Source organism: Hyaena hyaena, unplaced genomic scaffold (assembly GCF_003009895.1).
Source record: "Hyaena hyaena isolate Hyena2069 unplaced genomic scaffold, ASM300989v1 scaffold_58, whole genome shotgun sequence".
Taxonomy (NCBI): domain Eukaryota; kingdom Metazoa; phylum Chordata; class Mammalia; order Carnivora; family Hyaenidae; genus Hyaena; species Hyaena hyaena.
Genome location: NW_024080689.1, coordinates 483,800 through 503,622, shown reverse-complemented (window position 1 = coordinate 503,622; position 19,823 = coordinate 483,800). Strand labels below are relative to the sequence as shown.

The 19,823-nt window shown below is 47.1% G+C and overlaps 1 protein-coding gene across 1 annotated transcript in view; it reads left to right on the top strand.

Annotated features, from left to right (window-relative positions):
• Positions 1-19,823, top strand: part of DNAH9 (dynein axonemal heavy chain 9) — a 332,337-nt gene that overhangs the window by 304,463 nt on the left and 8,051 nt on the right. Inside the window, exons 66-67 of the mRNA XM_039231630.1 lie at positions 221-391; positions 3,110-3,292. Of these exons, the coding sequence (XP_039087561.1) occupies positions 221-391; positions 3,110-3,292 (354 nt within the window). The remainder of the gene's footprint in view (positions 1-220; positions 392-3,109; positions 3,293-19,823) is intronic.

Genomic DNA, 19,823 nt, shown 5'->3' with positions numbered 1-19,823 from the left:
GGCGAGGGGGCGCGGGGAGTGCGCGCCCGGGGCGCAGGGGTTGGCGAGGGGGCGCGGGGAGTGCGCGCCCGGGGCGCAGGGGTTGGCGAGGGGGCGTGGGGGTGTGCGCCTGGGGCGCAGGGATGGGCGCGGGGGCGCGTCAGGCCTGCTGCGTCCCCCAGAGCGGGAGGCGTGAGACCCGGGTCGCCTGCGGTCGCGTGAGCGTGCCCCTGACTTGCAGTACGTAGATGCCGAGCTGCCCGCGGAGTCGCCCTACCTGTACGGCCTGCACCCCAACGCCGAGATCGGCTTCCTGACGCAGACCTCGGAGAAGCTCTTCCGCACGGTGCTGGAGCTGCGGCCGCGGGACGGCCACGCCGGGGACGGAGCAGGGGCCTCGAGGGAAGAGAAGGTGCGTGGAGGGAGGACTCGAGTCCTCCCGCGGAGCCGGGGACGGCACGGCGGAGCGCGCCCCCTGCTGGCCGCGGTGGCGGGCGGCCCTGTGCACACCTGCCGCCGCCTCGACCGCCTAAATCACGGGAAGCCCCTGCCGTTGGGGTTAGTGGATTGCTTTTCTTTCTCTCTTTTTTTTCTTCCTCATTTATTTTTGAGAGAAAGAGAGTGTGCGTGCTGGGAAGGGGCAGAGAGAGACGGGGAGAGAGAATCCCAAGCAGGCGCCACGCTGCCAGTGTGGGGCCCGATGCGGGGCTCGAACTCGGGAACCGTGAGATCATGGGCTGATCTCACCAACACATGAAGAGTTCTTACATGTGGAGGACGAGGGGACAGAAGAGGGGGACAGACGGACACAAAAGAAATTCACGCAGTTATAGAAGGGCCGGTAAACATAGCACAGGATTATCAATGTGCCTCCTTCAGTGACTAAATGAAGGTATGTGAAATACCATTTTCCACCTAATGGTAAAGAGTTTTAGAAGTGACAGTATCAAGAGGCACCTGGGTGGCTCAGTGGATTGAGTGTCTGACTCTTGATTTCAACTCAGGTCATGATCCCAGGGTGGTGGGATCAAGCCCTGCGACAGGCTCTGCACTGAGCATGGAGCCTGCTTGAGATTCTCTCCCCCTACACACACCCCTCAAGCACACTCGCTCTCTCTCAAATAAAATACATTTAAAAATAGGGGCGCCTGGGTGGCTCAGTCGGTTAAGCATCCAACTTCAGCTCAGGTCACGATCTCACGGTTCGTGGGTTCGAGCCCCGCGTCGGGCTCTGTGCTGACAGCTCAGAGCCTGGAGCCTGCTTCGGATTCTGTGTCTCCCTCTCTCTCTCTGCCCCTCCCCCACTAGTACTGTCTCTCTCCCCCAAAAATAAAACATTAAAAAAATTTTTAATAAAATAAAAATTAATTAAAAGTGACAGTGTCCAACAGTGAGGACACAAGAAAACAGGCATTCTCCGTTTGGTGGGGGCCTAACTTCCAGAGTAACAGCTACTAAAATTTAAAGTGTTTGTACTTTTTACCCATAATTCCGTTTCTAGGAATTCAACCAGTCCACAGATTTCATGTATGTCTATTTATTACAGGACTGTCTGCAGTTGTACAAGCGATAAACAGCCCAAGTATCCATCCAGAGGGAAGTGACACCTTACGTTATGGCGTACCAAAACAGCAACATATATCATATACTATTATATGTAGATATGCTATTTATCATATGTATGACAGCATATATCTAAGATATATACTGTTGAGAAAAAATGAGGCACATCCACATGTACTAACAAGGTAGCGTGTCCAGGATTTACTGGAAGGTGAAGAGCAGCTGTGATATGACTCCATTAGTGATAGATGGAGAGAGGGGAGAGTGGGGAGGGGAGACAGGACAGACAAAATTGTGCGTGGGTGGGTAAGGGATGGATGCTTACATGCGCTAGAGGACACCTGCAGGGATTATAAACAAGCAAAATAACCACTAAGAGTGATTTCCCCCCACCTTGAGTGAAGAATTGTGAGAGGATTTTGCTCCTAATGAGTATCTATAATGCTTAGATTTTTATGGTAAGTGTAGATTTAGTTCTCAAAAAGGAAAACGAAAAGGCAGAGAAGTTTGCTGGTGGAGACGATCAGACCACCTCCCTGGCAGCCCGCTCCTCCCGTCGCACGGGCCCGTGGGCTTCTCCGTGTCTGTGCACCCGCCCCCTTCCCTGGCAAGCCTCCTCGTCCGCAGGCCTGGCCTCTAGTTCCTCCTCGGCCTCATCAGGACACGGGAGAACTTTCTCCACGTCCAGTGTATTTTGGGGACAGCGCCTCCAGACTGCCTTTTCATCTCTTTGTGCGTAATGTCCGATGTAGGGCTGTTCCTTCAAATTCAGCTCCGGTGATAGAAATAGGATGTGATTGTAGCCATTTGTCTGCTACCCCCGGCAGCAGCTTTCAGGTAACATTCCGTTCTGGTTTTTGCTGTGACGGCACCAGAGGCCCCTTTGTGAGAGGGAGATAAGGTTTTACTTTCCCTTTTCAGACATCAGCTCTTTCCCTACAGAACGCATTGTGCGTTCACAATGCAAGGCAGGGTGAATATTAATAATCCTTTCTGTGGTCCTGTATAGCTTTCAGACGCTGCCACATCCATCCGTTCACTCGATTTGATCTCTGCATCAGCCCTGGGACTTGGGGGAGAGGGGGCAGGTGGAGAAAGACGCTCTTAGAAATTTTTATAGATAAAAAGATTGAGACCTAGATGGCTTGCTTACACTCGCAAGTCGGGTAACACACAACAACGGAACGGTATTAACTCAGCCTCCAAGCGCTTGCCCCAGAATAACCCAGGATCTGAGCGCCAAGTTCCACTTTCCCCGGGGGTCTGGCTCCCCTGGTCTGATTAGCTGATGGCTCATGCGGTCAAAGGAAGCGTGGGGCTGGGGAGGAAATTCACACGACAGATGGGGATCTATCCCCGGGGTCTGTCCAGGACCCGAGGACAGAAACCACAGGGCGGCCTCACGGAAACTCCGAAGGGAGTGTGTGAATACGTATGTATGTGGTGCAAGTACAGAATGCAATGGCCGGGGGTGGATGGCGGGTGTCTTCACCGCTGTATCGCAGCCGCATGGAGGCCTGGAGGGTTAGAACCCCTTCTTCAGCCTGTGCTTCCTGTTGTGGGGCAGGTCAAGGTCCTCCTAGAAGAAATACTGGAGCGAGTGACGGACGAGTTCAACGTTGCGGAGCTGATGGCCCGCGTGGAGGAGCACACCCCCTACGTCGTGGTGGCCTTCCAGGAGTGCGAGCGGATGAACACCCTCACCAGAGAGATCCAGCGCTCACTGAGGGAGCTGGACCTCGGCCTAAAGGTACGGTGGCTGAGGTCCTGATGGGAAGGTCCTATGTCCAGAGGACACAGCCTTGGGGAGAGGGGGCTCCCGTGGACTGGGGTGCTGGAGGGTCATCCTATAGCGATCCGAATGCCCGGGAAGGGGTCGCTCCCAGACGCCAGGGTCTGGCTGGGCTGCAGGGAGGCCAAGACTCAAGGTTCTGAAGCGTGAAGCTGTGACTGTGGGAATGAGCCAGGCTGGCTTGTGAGCACAGGGAGCCGCCCCAGGAGACCACACTCCTAGGGGCAAGAGCCCGGTGTCTTCTGCTGACGTAGGGTAAGTTGCTTTTGTGGGGGGGCAAAATAGCGCCGGATAAAAATACAGGCTCTAGCGGCACCGGGGCAGCTCAGCTGGTTGAGCGTCCAACTCTTGACTTCGGCTCAGGTCACGGTCTCCTAGTATGTGAGTTTGAGCCCCGTGTCGGGCTCTGTGCTGACAGTGCTGAGCCTGCCTGGGATTCTCTCTCTCCCTGCTCCCTCTCTCAAACAAATGAACATTTAAAAACAAAAAAGTACAGGTTCTAGAACTAGACTGTCCTGGGGTCGCCTTCCTTGCCGTGTGGCCTTAGTGAAGTGACTTACGCCTCATGGTGTCTCAGCTGCTTCGCCTGTAGACCAGGCATCATGATCCTGCTCCGTAAGGCTTTGGGGAAGGATTAAATAAGTTAAATCACCTAGAATGATTTTTTTTTTAATGTCTATTTATTTTTGAGACAGAGAGAGACAGAGCACGAGCTGGGGAGGGGCAGAGAGAGAGAGAGGGAGACAGAGAATCTGAAACAGGCTCCAGGCTCTGAGCTGTCAGCACAGAGCCCGATGCGGGGCTCGAACACACGGACCTCGAGATCATGACCTGAGCCGAAGTCGGACACCCAGCCAACTGAGCCACCCAGGTGCCCCTCACCTAGAATGTTTAGAATGACCCCTAGCATGTAGCAAGTACCCCCCAAACTATTCACCGATGCCTTTTACGGCCCCATCGGGAGAAAGGAAAGAAGTTTTTCATCTTTGACAATGTCAGGGTTGGATGAAAGATCCAAGATACTGCACACAGGCTCTGCCTCCGTCCTGAGCAGTGAAAGAGGCTGCTGTTTCTGCCCCAGTTACTGAAACAAGTTTACTTTACGTGCCAGCAGAGAATGGGGTCAGGGGCTGGCGCGGACCCTGACAGATGAGTGCTATCATGACCGCACACCTCGACGACAGGTGAAGGGGAGGGCATGCTACCTTTCAGGCGCGGAGGCAGGGGACGGCTGCCCGTTCACGCTGGCACTGTCAGAGGAGAAGGTGGCAGTGGGCATGCAGCCAGGCCTGGGGTCCGGGGCGTGACCTGCTGCAGCCTGGGGCATGGCTCTCGGAGTCACACAGCCACGGCCACAACAGCTGTGCATTTTGTCACAAGTAGTCACGTAGAAAGTGTGAAACAGCCTGCAAAATCTACGTTACTGGGCTTTTTTTTTTTTTTTAATCCGCCCTACACCCCATCTGCCTACTGGTTTAGATGGAGGGAAATGAGGAGAAAGGACGGACAGAAAGACATGTTGAAGACAGTATTTGGACATGTTTCCAAATTACATGCCAGCGTGCGATCAAACGACATGCAGAGTTTTATAGAACAGTGTCGAATGTGAATAAGGACTCGGCCCGTCACATTATGCGGCTCCGTGACCATGGTACGCGGGTCTCTCTCAGTAATTACCTCCAGGAGCTTTGCTGCAGCCTTAGTTTATCAAATCCGTGCAATTTGTGCAGTCTGCTTGCCCATCCATCTTCCGGTCCATTCAGTCATTTTTCTTCCAAGAGCCGTGGCTGTGGCTGGGTGTCAGGAATCCCGGCCTGCGCGGAGAGGGAGGGGTGGGTGAGGACATCCGCCTCGAGCATGGCTGCCTGGTGAGCGCCCCGGGTGGGTCTGAGCAGGGAGACTGAACGGGGGGCCTTCCTCTCCAAGGGAGCTCACAGGCAGACCCGGCACAAGGCGCACAGAGAGATGTGGGAGGAGGGGGCTGGGGACAAGTAGGAGAACCTTCTAGAGGTTCCAACACAGGAACCCTAGCCCCGTCCTAAGAGGTACCTGCTTCGGCCGGAGCAGAGGGTCCACGCAGGTGAGTAAGTGGGGGTATGGTGAGTTTCAGAAGGCAGGGACAGAACACTGACCCCCAAGCAGCCAGGACAGCTGTGTGCTTGTGGCCTTTGTCTCCTGGTCCCTCTGGGAGCTGGAGAACAGACATGTAATTTTTAAATTTTATTTATTTATTTTGAGGGGCGCCTGGGTGGCTCAGTCGGTTTAGCGTCCGAACTCGGCTCAGGTCATGATCTCAGAGTTCGTGAGTTCGAGCCCCGTGTCGGGCTCTGTGCTGAGAGCTCAGAGCCTGGAGCCTGCTTCAGATTCTGTGTCTCCCTCTCTCTCTGACCCTCCCCTGCTCATGCTGTCTCTCTCTCTGTCTCTCGGAAATAAATAAAACATTTTTTAAAAGTTTATTTATTTTGAGAGAAAGAACAGGAGGGACAGAGACAAAGAGGGAGAGAGAGAGTCCCAAGCAGGCTCCATCCACACTGTCAGTGCAGAGGCTGACGCGGGGCTCGAACCTACGAACTGTGAGATCATGACCTGAGCCAGTCTCATTAGGACGGGCCCCCAGACCGGCCTGGCCGCCTCTGTGTTTAAGCTGCAGGCAGGTGACCCTTGGGACGGGCCATCTGTGAAGCACAGAGTTAGGACAAGTCGGTGGAAGAAGGTGGTGAGGTGAGGGGCCGAGGGGGTGGCGACAGAGTTCAGAAAAGGGAGCCACCCGAACAGGACTGCCCAGGGGAGGGGCTGGTGGGGGAGGGACAGGGGAGGGGACCCGCCGCACAGTGAGCATCCACTCAGCTCCCGGCTTCCCTCCCCGGACGCTGCAGGGACAGCAAGTCGGGCTCTGGGGACCAGCTCACCGGGCAGGGGGCTTACAGGAGACTCTGAAGTTCCCCTTTGGGCCACCCCTTCCTCTGGGGCACAGTCACTTTGGAGTCCTGAGAGTGGTACAGGTGGCGCAAGGGAGGACAGAGGGCCACTCACACCACCCAGCACACCTGACCCAAGTGCTCTGCCCCGACTGGGCCCCACACTTAGGAGACGTCTAACTTTTTAAATCATGAAGTCAATACTCTTAGCATTGGGATTCTCCCTCTCCTTTTCCCTCTCTCTCAAAATAAATGAACTTTGGCGGGGGGGTGGGGTGGGGGGGAAGACCTCCCAAGCTGACTGGTCAAGGGGGGGGGGGGGGTGGGGTGGGGGGGAAGACCTCCCAAGCTGACTGGTCAAAGGTGCTGACTCCCACCAACCGAATGCACAAAAGTCTGATGTACAGAACTCCCAAAGGCCAGTTTCTTTCTTTACAGTAACAGCTAGGCATAACTTTCAAGGAGCCATATATGGAAGCCAGTGGGCCCAGGATATCCTCTGCCTGGGTAGAAAAACTACACAAGAAGCCCCATTCCTAGATCTGTACTGTCTACGGTAGCAACCAACGACAGGCTAGCACTTAAAATGTGACTAGTCCACGCGGAGATGTCCCATAAGCAGAAATGAAAGACCGTGTTTAGGAAAGAGGCTGGGACGCTCACCTCACCCACAGCTACAACCAGGTAACACGCACTGTGTAAACAACCCAGAAAATGACCCGAAGACGGGACAGAACAGACTCCACAACTAAAGGGGAAGAGGCCCCATCAAAGAGGGTAGGAAGGACACAGATGCAGTGCGGGGAACGGGGAGAAACAGCCTGTCACACGGGGGGCACTCACAGCGGGGACAAACCCCCGTAGCACCTGGCCAGGAAAACCAGAGGGTTCAAGTTACGGGACCTCTTACGACGACCAGTGGGACTTAAAAACCTACAATTTTGAAAATCAGCAGGCTCAGCTGTGGGCTCTGGGAGAACCGGAGGCCAAAAGGAAACCCAGTCCCTTAAAGAAACAGGACCAAAGACCGCCTGTGCAGCTGCACCATCTACGCGGCGTTTGAAAAATGCCTGGGGCGTGGGGAGAGTTATTTACTAATCTCAGAGCGCGTCCGGAGGGACAGAGGCCCTGGGAGGACTCCTCCAGGGACAGAGTAGCTGCCAAGTGCCATTTCCCTCCCCTGCCTTCCAGCATAAACCCAAGGCCACCTGCCAGAAGCAGCACTGGGACATTTACTACCTCATTCTCATGCGGTGTGCCACCGTCTCAGTCCCGCGCTGCGAGTCCCCTTCCCCAGGGGACCAGCGCAAACCTTGCTAAGACCCTGTCTCACCCAGCTGGCACACTCTGAAGACCCACCCCTCCAACCCGGCTGGCCTAAGTCCCGGGGGAGGTGGCAAGTCCCCTGTCGCAGAGGACCGACACACGGGAGGAGGAAGAGGAGGAAGCACAAAGGCAGTAACATTAGCTGTATCTAGAAAAATCGTTCAAGGGAGTCACAAGAGAAAAGGATTGACCCCACATACCTAAAATACGCTGAAGAAAGGAGTAAAAGTTTAGTGCTTTTATTCCTGCATGCCGAAGATGTTATAAACAAACCTAATGGTAACCACAGGTCAGAACCCAGTAGAAGAGCAAGACATGGAGAGAAAGGAATCCAAACCTATTACTAAAAAAAGCTAACTTATAGTGAGAAAATGGGAAGAAAGGAACAGAGAAGGAATACAAATACAACCATAAAACAAGTAACAAAATGGCAATAAATACATACATACCTGTCAATTATTCTTTGAATGTAAATGGACTAAAATCCAATCAGATTTCTTCTCCAATCAGAAGGCATGGGGTGACGGAATGGATAAGAAAACAAGATCCCATCTATATGCTTCCTATAAGAGATTCATTTCAGACCTAAAGACGCATGCAGATTCAAAGTGAAGGGATGGAGGGATGCCTGGGTGGCTCAGCCAGTTAAGCAAAGTGAAGGGATGGAGAAGCATTTATCCTACAAATGGATGTGAAAAGAAAGCTGGGGTAGCAAAACTTATATTGGACAAAATAGACTATGAAATAGGCTGTAATAAGAGACAAAGAAGGACATTAAATATTCAGGGGACAATTCAACAAAAAGATGTAACAATTGTAAATTTTTCTGCACCCAACATGGAGGCACCCAAATACAAAAAACAGTTAATAACACATTTAAAAAAAAAAAAAAAGTAACCAATAGTAATACAAAAATAGCAGGGACCTTTAAAGACCCACTTACATCAATGGAAAGACCGTCCAAACAGAAGGTTAACAAGGAAATATAGTGGCTTTGAAGGACACACACACACAAAGGAGGGTGTGGGTACCTGGGTGGCTCACTGGGTTAAGTGTCCAACTTCGGCTCAGGTCATGATCTCAATGTTCGTGGGTCCAAGCCCCACGTTGGGCTCTGTGCTGACAGCTCGGAGCCTGGAGCCTGCTTCTGATTCTGTGTCTCCCCCACTCACACTCTGTGTGTCTCCAAAAATAAACAAACATTAAAATTGTTTTTAGAAAAGAAGGAAGGTAGAAAAACACATTGGACCAGATGGATTTCACAGATATATTCAGAACATTCCATTCTAAAATAGCAGGATACACATTCTTTTCGAGTGCACATGGATTACATATTAGGCCACAAAATAAGTCTCAGCAAATTCAAAAGGATCTAAGTCATACCATGTATCTTTTCTGGCCACAATGCTATGAAACTAGAAATCAGCTATAAGAAAAAATCTGGAAAGAGCACATATACATGGAGGTTAAGTGACATGCTACTAAACAGTGAATGTGTCAACCAATAAATCAATGAGAAATAAAAAAATACATGGAGGTAAATGCAAATGAAACTACAATATAGTCCAAAATCTTTGGGATGCAGCAAAAGTGGTTTTAAGAGGGAAGTTTATAGCAATACGGGCCTATCTGAAGAAGCAAGAAAAATCTCAACCTAACCGTACACGTAAAGTAGCTAGAAAAAGAACAGACTAGAAGAAGTAAAGAAATAATAAAGATTAGAGGAGAAATAAGTCAAAATTTGAAAAAAAAAAACAAAAAACAATAGAACAGTTCAACGAAACCAGGAGCTGGTTCTTTGAAAAGATCAACAAAATTGATAAACTTTTAGCCAGACTCACTTAAAAAAAGACAGAGAAAGAGGACGCAAAGGAAATCAGAAAGGAAAGAGGAGAGGGCCTCTTTGGGGACTCAGTCAGTTTAGCATCTGACTCTTGATCTCAGCTCAGGTCTTGATCTCAGGGTTGTGAGTTCAAACCCTATGCTGGGCTCCATGGTGGGTGTGTAGCCTACTTAAAAAACAAAAATGAAAAAGGAGAACTAAAAACTGACACCTCAGAAATAAAGAGAATTATTAGAGAGTATTATGAAAAACTATATGCCAGCAAATTGGACAACCTAGAAGTAATGGATAAATTCCTAAGAGTGTATAACCTCCCAAATCTGAATCCGGAAGAAACTGAAAATTTAAACAGACTGAATATCAGCAATGAAATGGAATCAGTAATCAAAAAACTCCCAGAAAAACAAAAATCCAGGACCAGATGGCTGCTCAGGTAAATTCTACCAAACATTAAAAGAAGAGTTAATACCTATTCTTCTCAAACTATTTCAAAAAATAGGAGAGAGAAGAAAACTTCCAAATTCACTTTATGAGGCCAGCAATACCCTGATACCAAAACCAGATAAAGACACTACATAAAGAACTATAGGCCAATATCTCTGATTAGCAGAGATGTGCAAAACTTCTTAACAAAATATTAGAAAACTGAATGCAACAATACATTAAATAAATTATTCACCACAATCAAGTGGGATTTAATCCTGAAATGCAGGAGTGGTTCAATATTCACAAATCAATCAACATGACACTTGACATAAATAAGAGAAAGGATAAAAACCACATGATCCTTTCTGTAGATGCGGGAAAAGCACCTCATAAAGTACAAACTACATTCGCGATTTAAAAAAAAAAAAAAAAAAAAACTCTCCACAAAGTAGGGTTACAGGAAACCTACCTCAATATAATAAAGGCCATATATGAAAACCTCAGCGCTAACATTATCCTCAGTGCTGAAAATCTGACAGCTTTCCCCCTAGAGTCAGGAACAAGAGGAAAGTGTCCACTCTCCTCCCCACTTTTATTGAACATAGTACTGGAAGTCCTAGCCACAACAATCAGACAAGAAAAAAATTTAAAGAAGTAAAAGAAGTAAAACTTTCACTATTTGTAGATAATATGATACCATAGGTAGAAAACACTAAAGGGGCACCTAGATGGCTCAGTTGGTAGAGCATGAGACTCCTGATCTCAGGATCATGTGTTCAAGCCCTATGTTGGGTGTGGAACCTACTTGAAGATTAAAAAAAAAAAAAAAGGGATACCTGGGTGGCTCAGGCAGTTAAGTGTCTGACTCTTGATTTTGGCTCAGGTCATGATCTCATGGTTGGTGAGTTTGAGCCCTGCATCAGGCTCTGTGCCAAGCCCACTTGGGATTCTGTCCCCACCTCTCTCTGCCTTTCTCTTGCTTGTTCTCCACCACTCTCTCAAAAATAAACATTTGAAAAAAATCTAAAAAAAAGAAAGAAAAGAAAGCCTTAAAGACTTCACCAAAAAACTGCTAGAACTGATAAACAAATTCAGTAAAGTTGCAGGATACAAAATCATTGTACAGAAATCTGTTGCATTTATATACACTAATAATGAAGCAGCAGAAAGAGAAATTAAGAAAACAATCCCACTTATAACTGCATCAAAAATAACAAGATACTTAGGGATAAACTTAGCTGAAGAGGTGAAAGACCTGTCATCTACAAACAATAAAACATTTATGGAAGAAATTGAAGATGACACAAACAAATGGAAAGACATCCCATGATCATGGATTGGAAGAAGAAATATTGTTAATATGTCTGTACTATCCAAAGCAATCTACAGATTTAATGCAATCCCTATCAGCATTGTTCACAGAACTAAAACAAACAATCCTAAAGTTTGTATGGAACCACAAAAAAAAAAAAAAAAAAAGCTGGAGGTATCACAATTCCAGATTTCCAGTTATATTACAAAACTGAAGTAATCAAAACAGTATGGTACTGGCACACAGACACAGAGATTAATAGAACAGAATAAAAAGCCCAGAAATAAACTCATGATTATATAGTCAATTAACCTTCAACAAAAGAGGCAAGAATATGCAATGGGAAAAAACCTCTTGGTGATGGGAAAACTGGACAGTTACAAAAGAATGAAACTAGACACTTTGTAAGGCCATGCACAAAAATAAGCCCAAAATGGATTAAGGATTTCAATGTGAGACCTGAAACCATTAGAAAAAAAAACAAAACCCAGAAGAGGACACAGGCAGAAACTTCTCTGACATTAGCCGTAATGATAACTTTCTGGATATGTCTCAGAGGCAAGGAAAACAAAAGCAAAAATAACTATTGGGACTTCATGAAAATAAAAAGCTGCTGCACAGCGAAGGAAACAATCAATAAAAGTAAAGGACAACTTACTGAAAGGGAGAAGATATTTGCCAATGACATAACTGATAAAGAGTTAGTGCCCAAAGTATATAAAGAACCTTTACAAGTCAACGCTTAAAAAATCCAATTTAAAAATGGGCAGGGGCCTGGGTGGCTCAGTTGGTTAAGGTTAAGTATCCGACTTGATTTCGGCTCAGGTCATGATCTGTGTGTGGGGTAGAGCCCCATGTTGGGCTCTGTACTGTCAGCATGAAAACCTACTTGGGATTCTCTCTCTCCCTCTCTCTCCAATTGCACGTGCTCACTCTCTCTCTCTCTCAAAAATAAAACCTCAAAAAAATTGTCCAGAAGACATAAACAGACGTTTCTCCAAAGATGACACACAAATGGGCCAAAAGACACATGAAAAGATGCTCAGCACCACTCATCAGCAGGGAAATGCAAATCAAACCACAATGAGGTATCACCTCACATCTATCAGAATGGCTAAAATCCAAAACACAAGAAACAATGTCGAGTAAAAGGAACCTTCATGCCCTGTTGGTGGGAATGCAAATTGGTGCAGCCACCGTGGGAAGCAGTATGAGGGTTCCTCAAGAAATTCAAGACAGAATTACCCTATGATCCAGTAATCTCACTACTGGGCATTTACCCAAAGACTATGAGAACACTCATTCGAAAAGAGATGTGCACCCCTATGGTTACTGCAGCACTATTTATAAGTAGCCAATTTATGGAAGCAACCCAAGTGTCCATTAACAGAAGAGTGGATAAAGAGGATGTAACACACATACGCACACTAGAATATTACTCAGCCATAAAAAAAAATATGAAATCTTGCCATTTGCAGCAACGTGGATGGATCGAGGGGGTATAATGCTAAGTGACATAAGTCAGAGAAAGACATACGGTATGATTTCACATGAGTGAAATCAGGATATTTCCTGATTACTGAAATATCTGTGATATTTAAGGAACAAAGAGAAAAGAAACCAACGAAAGAACAGACTCCCCCTACAGAGAACACACTGATGGTCACCAGAGGGAAGTGGGTGGGGGGATGGGTGACACAGGCGAAGGGGATAAGAAAACATTTATCAGGGGCGCCTGGGTGGCTTAGTCAGTTAAGCGTCCGACTTTCGCTTAGGTCATGATCTCGCGGTTCGTGGGTTCGAGCCCCGCGTCGGGCTCTGTGCTGACTGCCAGCTCAGAGCCTGGAGCCTGTTTCAGAGTCTGTGTCTCCCCCTCTCTCTGACCCTCCCCTGCTCACGCTGTCTCTCTCTCTCTCCTGGAAATAAATAAAAATATTAAAAAAAAAAAAACATTTATCATGATGAGCACTGAGTAATGTAGAGAAGTGTTGAATCACTACAGCGCACACCAGAGACTAGTATAACACTGTATGTTAGCTACACTGGAATTAAAGGAAAAATTTTCCATGAAGAAGTAAAAATAACACATTTCAATGATATAAGAGAAAAACATATAAAATATCCTATTAATTTGTATATTAACTACATATTAGAATATTTGACATTTTAGATACATTAAGTTAAATGAAATACAGTATGAAAATTAAGTTCATCTGAGCCTTTTTAAGGTTTTACACATGGCTATAAGAAAATGTAAAATCACACACATGGCCCACACGTGCAGCTTGCGTGATATCGCGTTGGGGCAGTGCCCTCCAGTGGGAGCTGTAACCAGCCTAGACTCTGGGTGGGGCGGGGAATCGTTCTTGATCACACAAATACTTTTTTAATATATATTTTTCAAGTTAATTTATTTTGAGAGAGGGCAAACAGGGGAAGAGCAGAGAATCCCAAACAGGCTCTACACTGTCAGCACGCGGAGCCCGAGGCTGGGCTCGAATTCGCAAACTGTGAGATCACGACCTGAGCCAAAATCAAGAGTCAGATGCTCAACTGACCGAGCCATCCCGGCACCCCTGATTGTTCAAATGTAGAACAGCAGACTCTTTTCTCTTTTCTCTGTGTTCCCAGTGGCTAATAGGAAAGATGTGTTTCTAAATACGTGAAAGATGCTCACACCAAAGTCCAGCTATCTCACTGGGAGAAGTGCTCACTCTTTACTCGGAGCCACTGTGTGCTGACTCCCCGTGCAGAGCTGATGGTGGGGCTTGCTTTGGCCCTTTAACAACTTCCGGTCACCACTCATGGGGTGGGGGGTGCACCCTGGCCCATGTGCCTCCTGTCTTCCGGCACTCCCTCAGAATCCCTCAGAACAGCCATCTGGGCGTGCCGCTGCCTCCCTCAGTCTGGAAGTCAGACCGGAAGGGCCCATATCATTTCTGCTTCCCCCCATCTCCTCACCTCCTGTGCTTCACACAAATTAAAGCTGGTTGCAGAGACCATTTTCACAGGGAAGAGAAACGCAGACAGGAATGGGCCATCAGCACGGGGTGCGCTCTGAAGCCCCTCGAGAGGGAGTACGTGTTTTCTCTGGAGTTTTCTTCTTGTGGACTCCTGACCTGTAAGCAAGTGAGTACAGACACCGACCAAGGCCACACAGGGTCCAGGCGGGAGGAATTTGAGAAAATTGGGCTTGAACAAACGTGAACAGCTTTCTGTGGGACAGTCTAGCACTTACCCAGAGCATGGCCACACAAATTTCCTCTCTGTGCCACCCCAGCTTCCATAAATCTGGCAGCACCTTAGGAAACTGATGTTTGTTTGTTTTTTTTAATGTTTATTTATTTTTGAGAGAGAGCTGGGGACGGGCAGAGAGGGAGACACAGAATCTGAAGCAGGCTCCAGGCTCTGACCTAGCTGTCAGCGCAGAGCCCGACGCGGGGCTTGAACCCACGAACCGTGACATCACAACCTAAGCTGAAATCAGACGCTTTACCGGCTGAGCCACCCAGGTGCCCAGGAAACTGATGTTTTCTGAACAGCTTTCTGGAAATGCTATCCTACAGTGTATACTCTTCTCTTCTAAGAAAAGGATACAAGTTACACTTAGTGGATTCGGGGTGGGGTTCACCCTTTACTTCTCAGCCCCTACTATGTAAGTGAGTCAGATCTACTTCAACTCAAGGTCATGGGAATACTGACTTCAGAACCTAACCTCAAGGTGAATGGCTTCCTCTTTTCCTGAGTTGTTCTTCACTCTGAAACTGGCAGCACCTGAGAGAGAATACATTCTCTAAGGCTCTGTCACTTGCACATTCGATTAGCAAATGCAAAACCACTGTCAGAATGAATTAACATCGTATTACAAGCAGATGTGAGTAATTTTTAAGAAAGCCAAGTTACGCATTTTATGTTCCTCTATCAGCATGATTCCAGATTTCCAAAAGGTGTTAAAAAATTAATGCATTTTATTATAAGAGTTTATTTTTTTAAAGCAGTTTTAGGCTCACAGAAAAATTAAGATGAAGGTACAGAGATTTCCCACATACCCCTGACCCCCCCCACACACAGCCTGTCCCACTCTCCACAGCTCCCCAGAGTGGTCCGCTTGTTACAAGTGACGAGCCTGCATTGACTCGTCACAATCACCCACTCCCCATAGTTTACACTGGGGTTCACTCCTGCTGCTGTACACCCCAGGCGTTTGGACAAATGCATAATGACATACCTGTGACACGAGACAGAACGGGAAGTAGAAACGCAGTCGCGGCATTGAGCAAACTTACGACGTGGACGCAGTTTCCGGGCTACAGTTCAGGGAAGAGCCCCGCAGTTGAGCTGCACCGAGATGCAAAGCAGAGCTCATGGAGGCCACGGTGGTGGAGCTGGTAGAGCAGACTGCCTGTGGCAGGGAGCTGCCCGAACAAAGAGCCTCAGTCCTCTCCAGAGAGATCTCTCTGCTGGCTGTGCTCTGCACATGAGTGAGAAACATCTACCCGAGACTTCATGGGTCCTTCCCAGTCTCGGGTACAATTCGCAGAGCTCACGCAGAGCTGGGAATAGTTTGTGTTCGCACTAGCTAGAGCAGAAAAAAAGGCAAAAACAGGAGGCATCAGGGAGGATTCTCAGAAGGGTAGCAACTTAGTAGCGGGGCTGAACTGGACCCTGACGAGGACTGAAAGCTGGTCTGCACTCCCCCCCGCAACAAAGCTGAGATGCGAGCCTCCAAAAGACCCATGTTCAAGTAAATTACCTGCAGGCCACAAAATTATTTCCAGTGCTATTTAAAGGAATAGGATGAAATCCAGCTCTCAAAAGTGTCTGACATAAACTACAGCCATGTAAAGAAGCAGGAATATCTGATCCATATCCAGGAGAAAAGTGGATCAGTTGAAATGGAGCTAGAAGTGGCAGGGATGGTGGAATTCATAGGCAAGGGGGTTAAGAGCCGACTGTAAGTTTGCTTCGTATGCTTAAGAAGACAGGAAAATAAGAGCATGATGAAGTACAAGTGGAAGATAAAAACTGAAATTTACAGAGATGTAAAATACAGTAGCTGAATGAAACATGCACATTGGAAGATTTGCAGCTGATAAAAACATAGCAAAAGAAACTATCCAAAGTTAAGGAAAAAGGAAAAATAACTTTAAAAAAGTAAACAGCAGGACAGTGACCTGTAATCTCATGGTTTAACATATAATAATTGGAGCCTCAGACGATGGAGGTAAAGGGGAGAATCAGAAAGAAAAAAAAAAATGAAGAAATCAGAGCTCCGGTTTGGCGAATTCAACAAAAATTGTAAACCCACATGCACAAGAAGCTCAACAAGCCCTATGCATAATATACCCCATGAAAACTCTGTAAAGAGAACCCAAGGGTCAAGCAGGCGGGCTGAGGGGCTGGAATGGGGGGTGGAGTATGTGCAAAGGAGCAGAGAAAAATGACAGCAGTCTTCTCATAGGAAGCTATGCAAGACAGAGACAGTGGAGAGAGATCATTGAAGCACTAAAGACAAAGCACCAAAAAGAAAACGATTAACCCAGACCTCTTTGACCAGCCAAAAAAAACAAAACTCTTTCACAAAAGAAAGCTAGATACAGGCATGCCTTGCTTTGTTGCCTTTCACTCTACTGAGCTTTGGAGATAATGCATTTTTTACAAATAGAGTTTTTGTGGCAACCTCGCATCAAGCAAGTCTGTGTAGGCATCATTTTAACAACAGCATTTGCTCACTTCATTTCTCTGTGTCACATTTTGATCATTCTCACAGTATTTCAAACTTTTTCAGTATTATATTTGTTATGGCAATCAGTGATCTTTGATATTATGAATGGAATCGCTCTAGAGTGCACAAGCCATGCCCATTTAAAACAGCAAACTCAGGGCTCTTGAGTGGCTCAGTCAGTTATGTGTCCGACTTTGGCTCAGATCATGACCTTGAGGTCGGTGGGTTCAAGCCCTGCGTCGGGCTCTGTGCTGACAGCTCAGAGCCTGGTGTCTGATTCGAATTCTGTGTTCTCTGCTCCACCCCATCTCACACTCTGTCTCTCTCAAAAGTAAACATTAAAAGAAATTACTTAAAAAAACAAAGCAATAAAACAGCAAACTCAATTGATAAGTGTTTATGTGTTCTGACTGCCTGACCAACTGGCCATTCCTCCATCTCGCTCCCTCTCCATTGGCCTCCTTATTCTCTGAGACACAGCAATATTGAAATTAGGCCAATTCATAACCCTGCAATGGCTTCTAAGTGTTCACGTGAAGGAAAGAGTTGCACATCTCTCACTTGAAATCAAAACCTGCAGATGATTAAGCTTACCAAGGATGGCATGTCAAAGACAAGACAAAAAGCTAGGCCTCTTACACCAAATGGTTAGCTAAGTTGTCAGTGCAAAGGAAAAGATCTAGAAGGAAATGAAAAGGGCTACTCCAGGGAACACACAAATGATAATAAAGTACAACAGCCTTATTGCTGATGTAAGAAAGTTTTAGTGGTCTAGATAGACGACCCAAGTAGCCACGACATTCCCCTAAGCAAAACCCGAATCTAGAGCAAGACCCTAACTCCCTTCAATTCCATGAAGGCTGAGAGAGGGAAGGAAGCTACAGAAGAAAAGTCTGAAGCCAGCAGGGGTTGGTTCAGGAGGCTTAAGGAAAGAAGCCGTCTCCATAACATCAAAGTGCAAGGTGAAGCAGCAAGTTCTGATACAGAATCTGCAGCAGGTTCTCCAGAAGGTTGAGTTAATTTGTGAAGGTGGCCACACTAAGCAACAGACTTTCAGTGCAGACAAAACAGCCTTCTCTTGGAAGGAGACGCCATCTTGGACTTTTCATAACTAGAGAGAAGTCAACGCCTGGCTTCAAAGGACAGGCTGCCTCTCTTGTTAGGGCTGATGCAGCTGGTGACTTCAAGGTGAAGCCAGGGCTCGTTGATCAGTCTGAGAGTCCTAGGGCCCTTCAGAATGGTGCGGACTCTACTCTGCCTGTGCCCTGCCTGGGTGCCCCCATAGAGCTGGGATGATGGGTCATCTGCTTACGACATGATTTACAGAATATTTTAATAAGTAAGAAAGCAGAGTGGGAACACGTCCCAACAAATGTTATGAGACCATAAGACACCATGAGAAAAAAAAAGATACCGTGAGAAAATAAAATGGGGAGCAAATACTCCTCATAAACCCCAAACCAAAACTCCGTAGCAAGATGTTGGTAAATGAAATCATACAACATGAGAAAAGGATAAAACGTCATGGTCGTGTGGGGTTCATCCCAGGACTGCAAGGCTGAAAAGTTAACCCACGGAGTTCACTGTATAAATACACTACATAAGAAAACTACGTGGTCATCTTCATAAAGGGGGGGGGAAGCATCTGACAAAGATTAATACCAAATCTCGATTTAAAACATCAGAAAGCTAAGAAAAGTGACTTTCCTCAACAGAATAAAAGACATCTAGGGGCGCCTGGGTAACTCAGTTGGTTGAGCGTCTGACTTCGGCTCAGGTCATGATCTCCCCGTTTGTGGGTTCGAGCCCCGTGTTGGGCTCTGTGCTGGCAGCTCAGAGCCTGGAGCCTGTTTCAGATTCTGTGTCTCCCTCTCTCTCTGACCCTCCCCCATTCATGCTCTGTCTCTGTCTCTAAAGTAAATAAACTATAAAAAAAAAAAAAAAGACATCTAAGGACGACTTATCACTCTTAATGATGAAAGACAATTTTTTCCTCTAAGTTTGGAAGCAAGCAAGGATGTTTGCCCTTATGATTTTTATTCCTGGTTGTAATGAAGGGCCTAGACAGTATGATAAGGCAAGAGAAAGTTACACCGATGGCCTCATAAAAGAGAGGATTTGATCATTTACTTTTTCCCCTTGCACTAAATTTACTTTTTTTTTTTAATTTTATTTATTTCTGACAGAGAGAGGCAGTGTGAGCAGAGGAGGGTCAGAGAGAGAGGGAGACACAGAATCAGAAGCAGGCTCCAGGCTCTGAGCTGTCAGCACAGAGCCCGATGTGGGGCTCGAACCCACGAACCGTGAGATCATGACCTGAGCCGAAGTCGGACACTTAACCGACTGAGCCACCCAGGCGCCCTGCACTAAATATCAGCCTTACCAACACCTAAATTATCAAGTACACGTAACAATGAGTTATCACACAACTGCAGGTGTGAGGAAGACACTCTGTCTCAGAAGCTTGATTTGGGCTCAAAGGTACGAGGACTATTTCATAGCATCTTTTCAGAAGTGTCCTCTGAAGTAAAGAGCCCAGAAAAGAACAATTTTTGTTTGTTTCAACATCTGTTCATGTCGGAAGACCCTCGGGGAAATCTACCAGAAGGAACTTTTGTTTGCCTAATATTTAGAAGTGATAAATCTGGAGGGTAGACATGCGACATTCATACCTCCCATCGGACCCGGGGGTGGCCTCGGAGCCCTTGACCATGGTCTGCTCTGGTGAGCCACCTCCGTGCAGCTGAGCAGACATATGGAGGGAAATCTGTCTTCTGTTGCTGTAATCGGGTCTATCTACTTGAGGGGAAGCATCTGTGATTTGGGCTATACTCCTCTACCTGGCACTGGTCTGATCGGGATGTTTAGCTTTTCTTTAAAATCTGAAGGTATTTATATCTGAAAATAGTCCAGCCACTCAACTCTAGGGCATAGAGAGT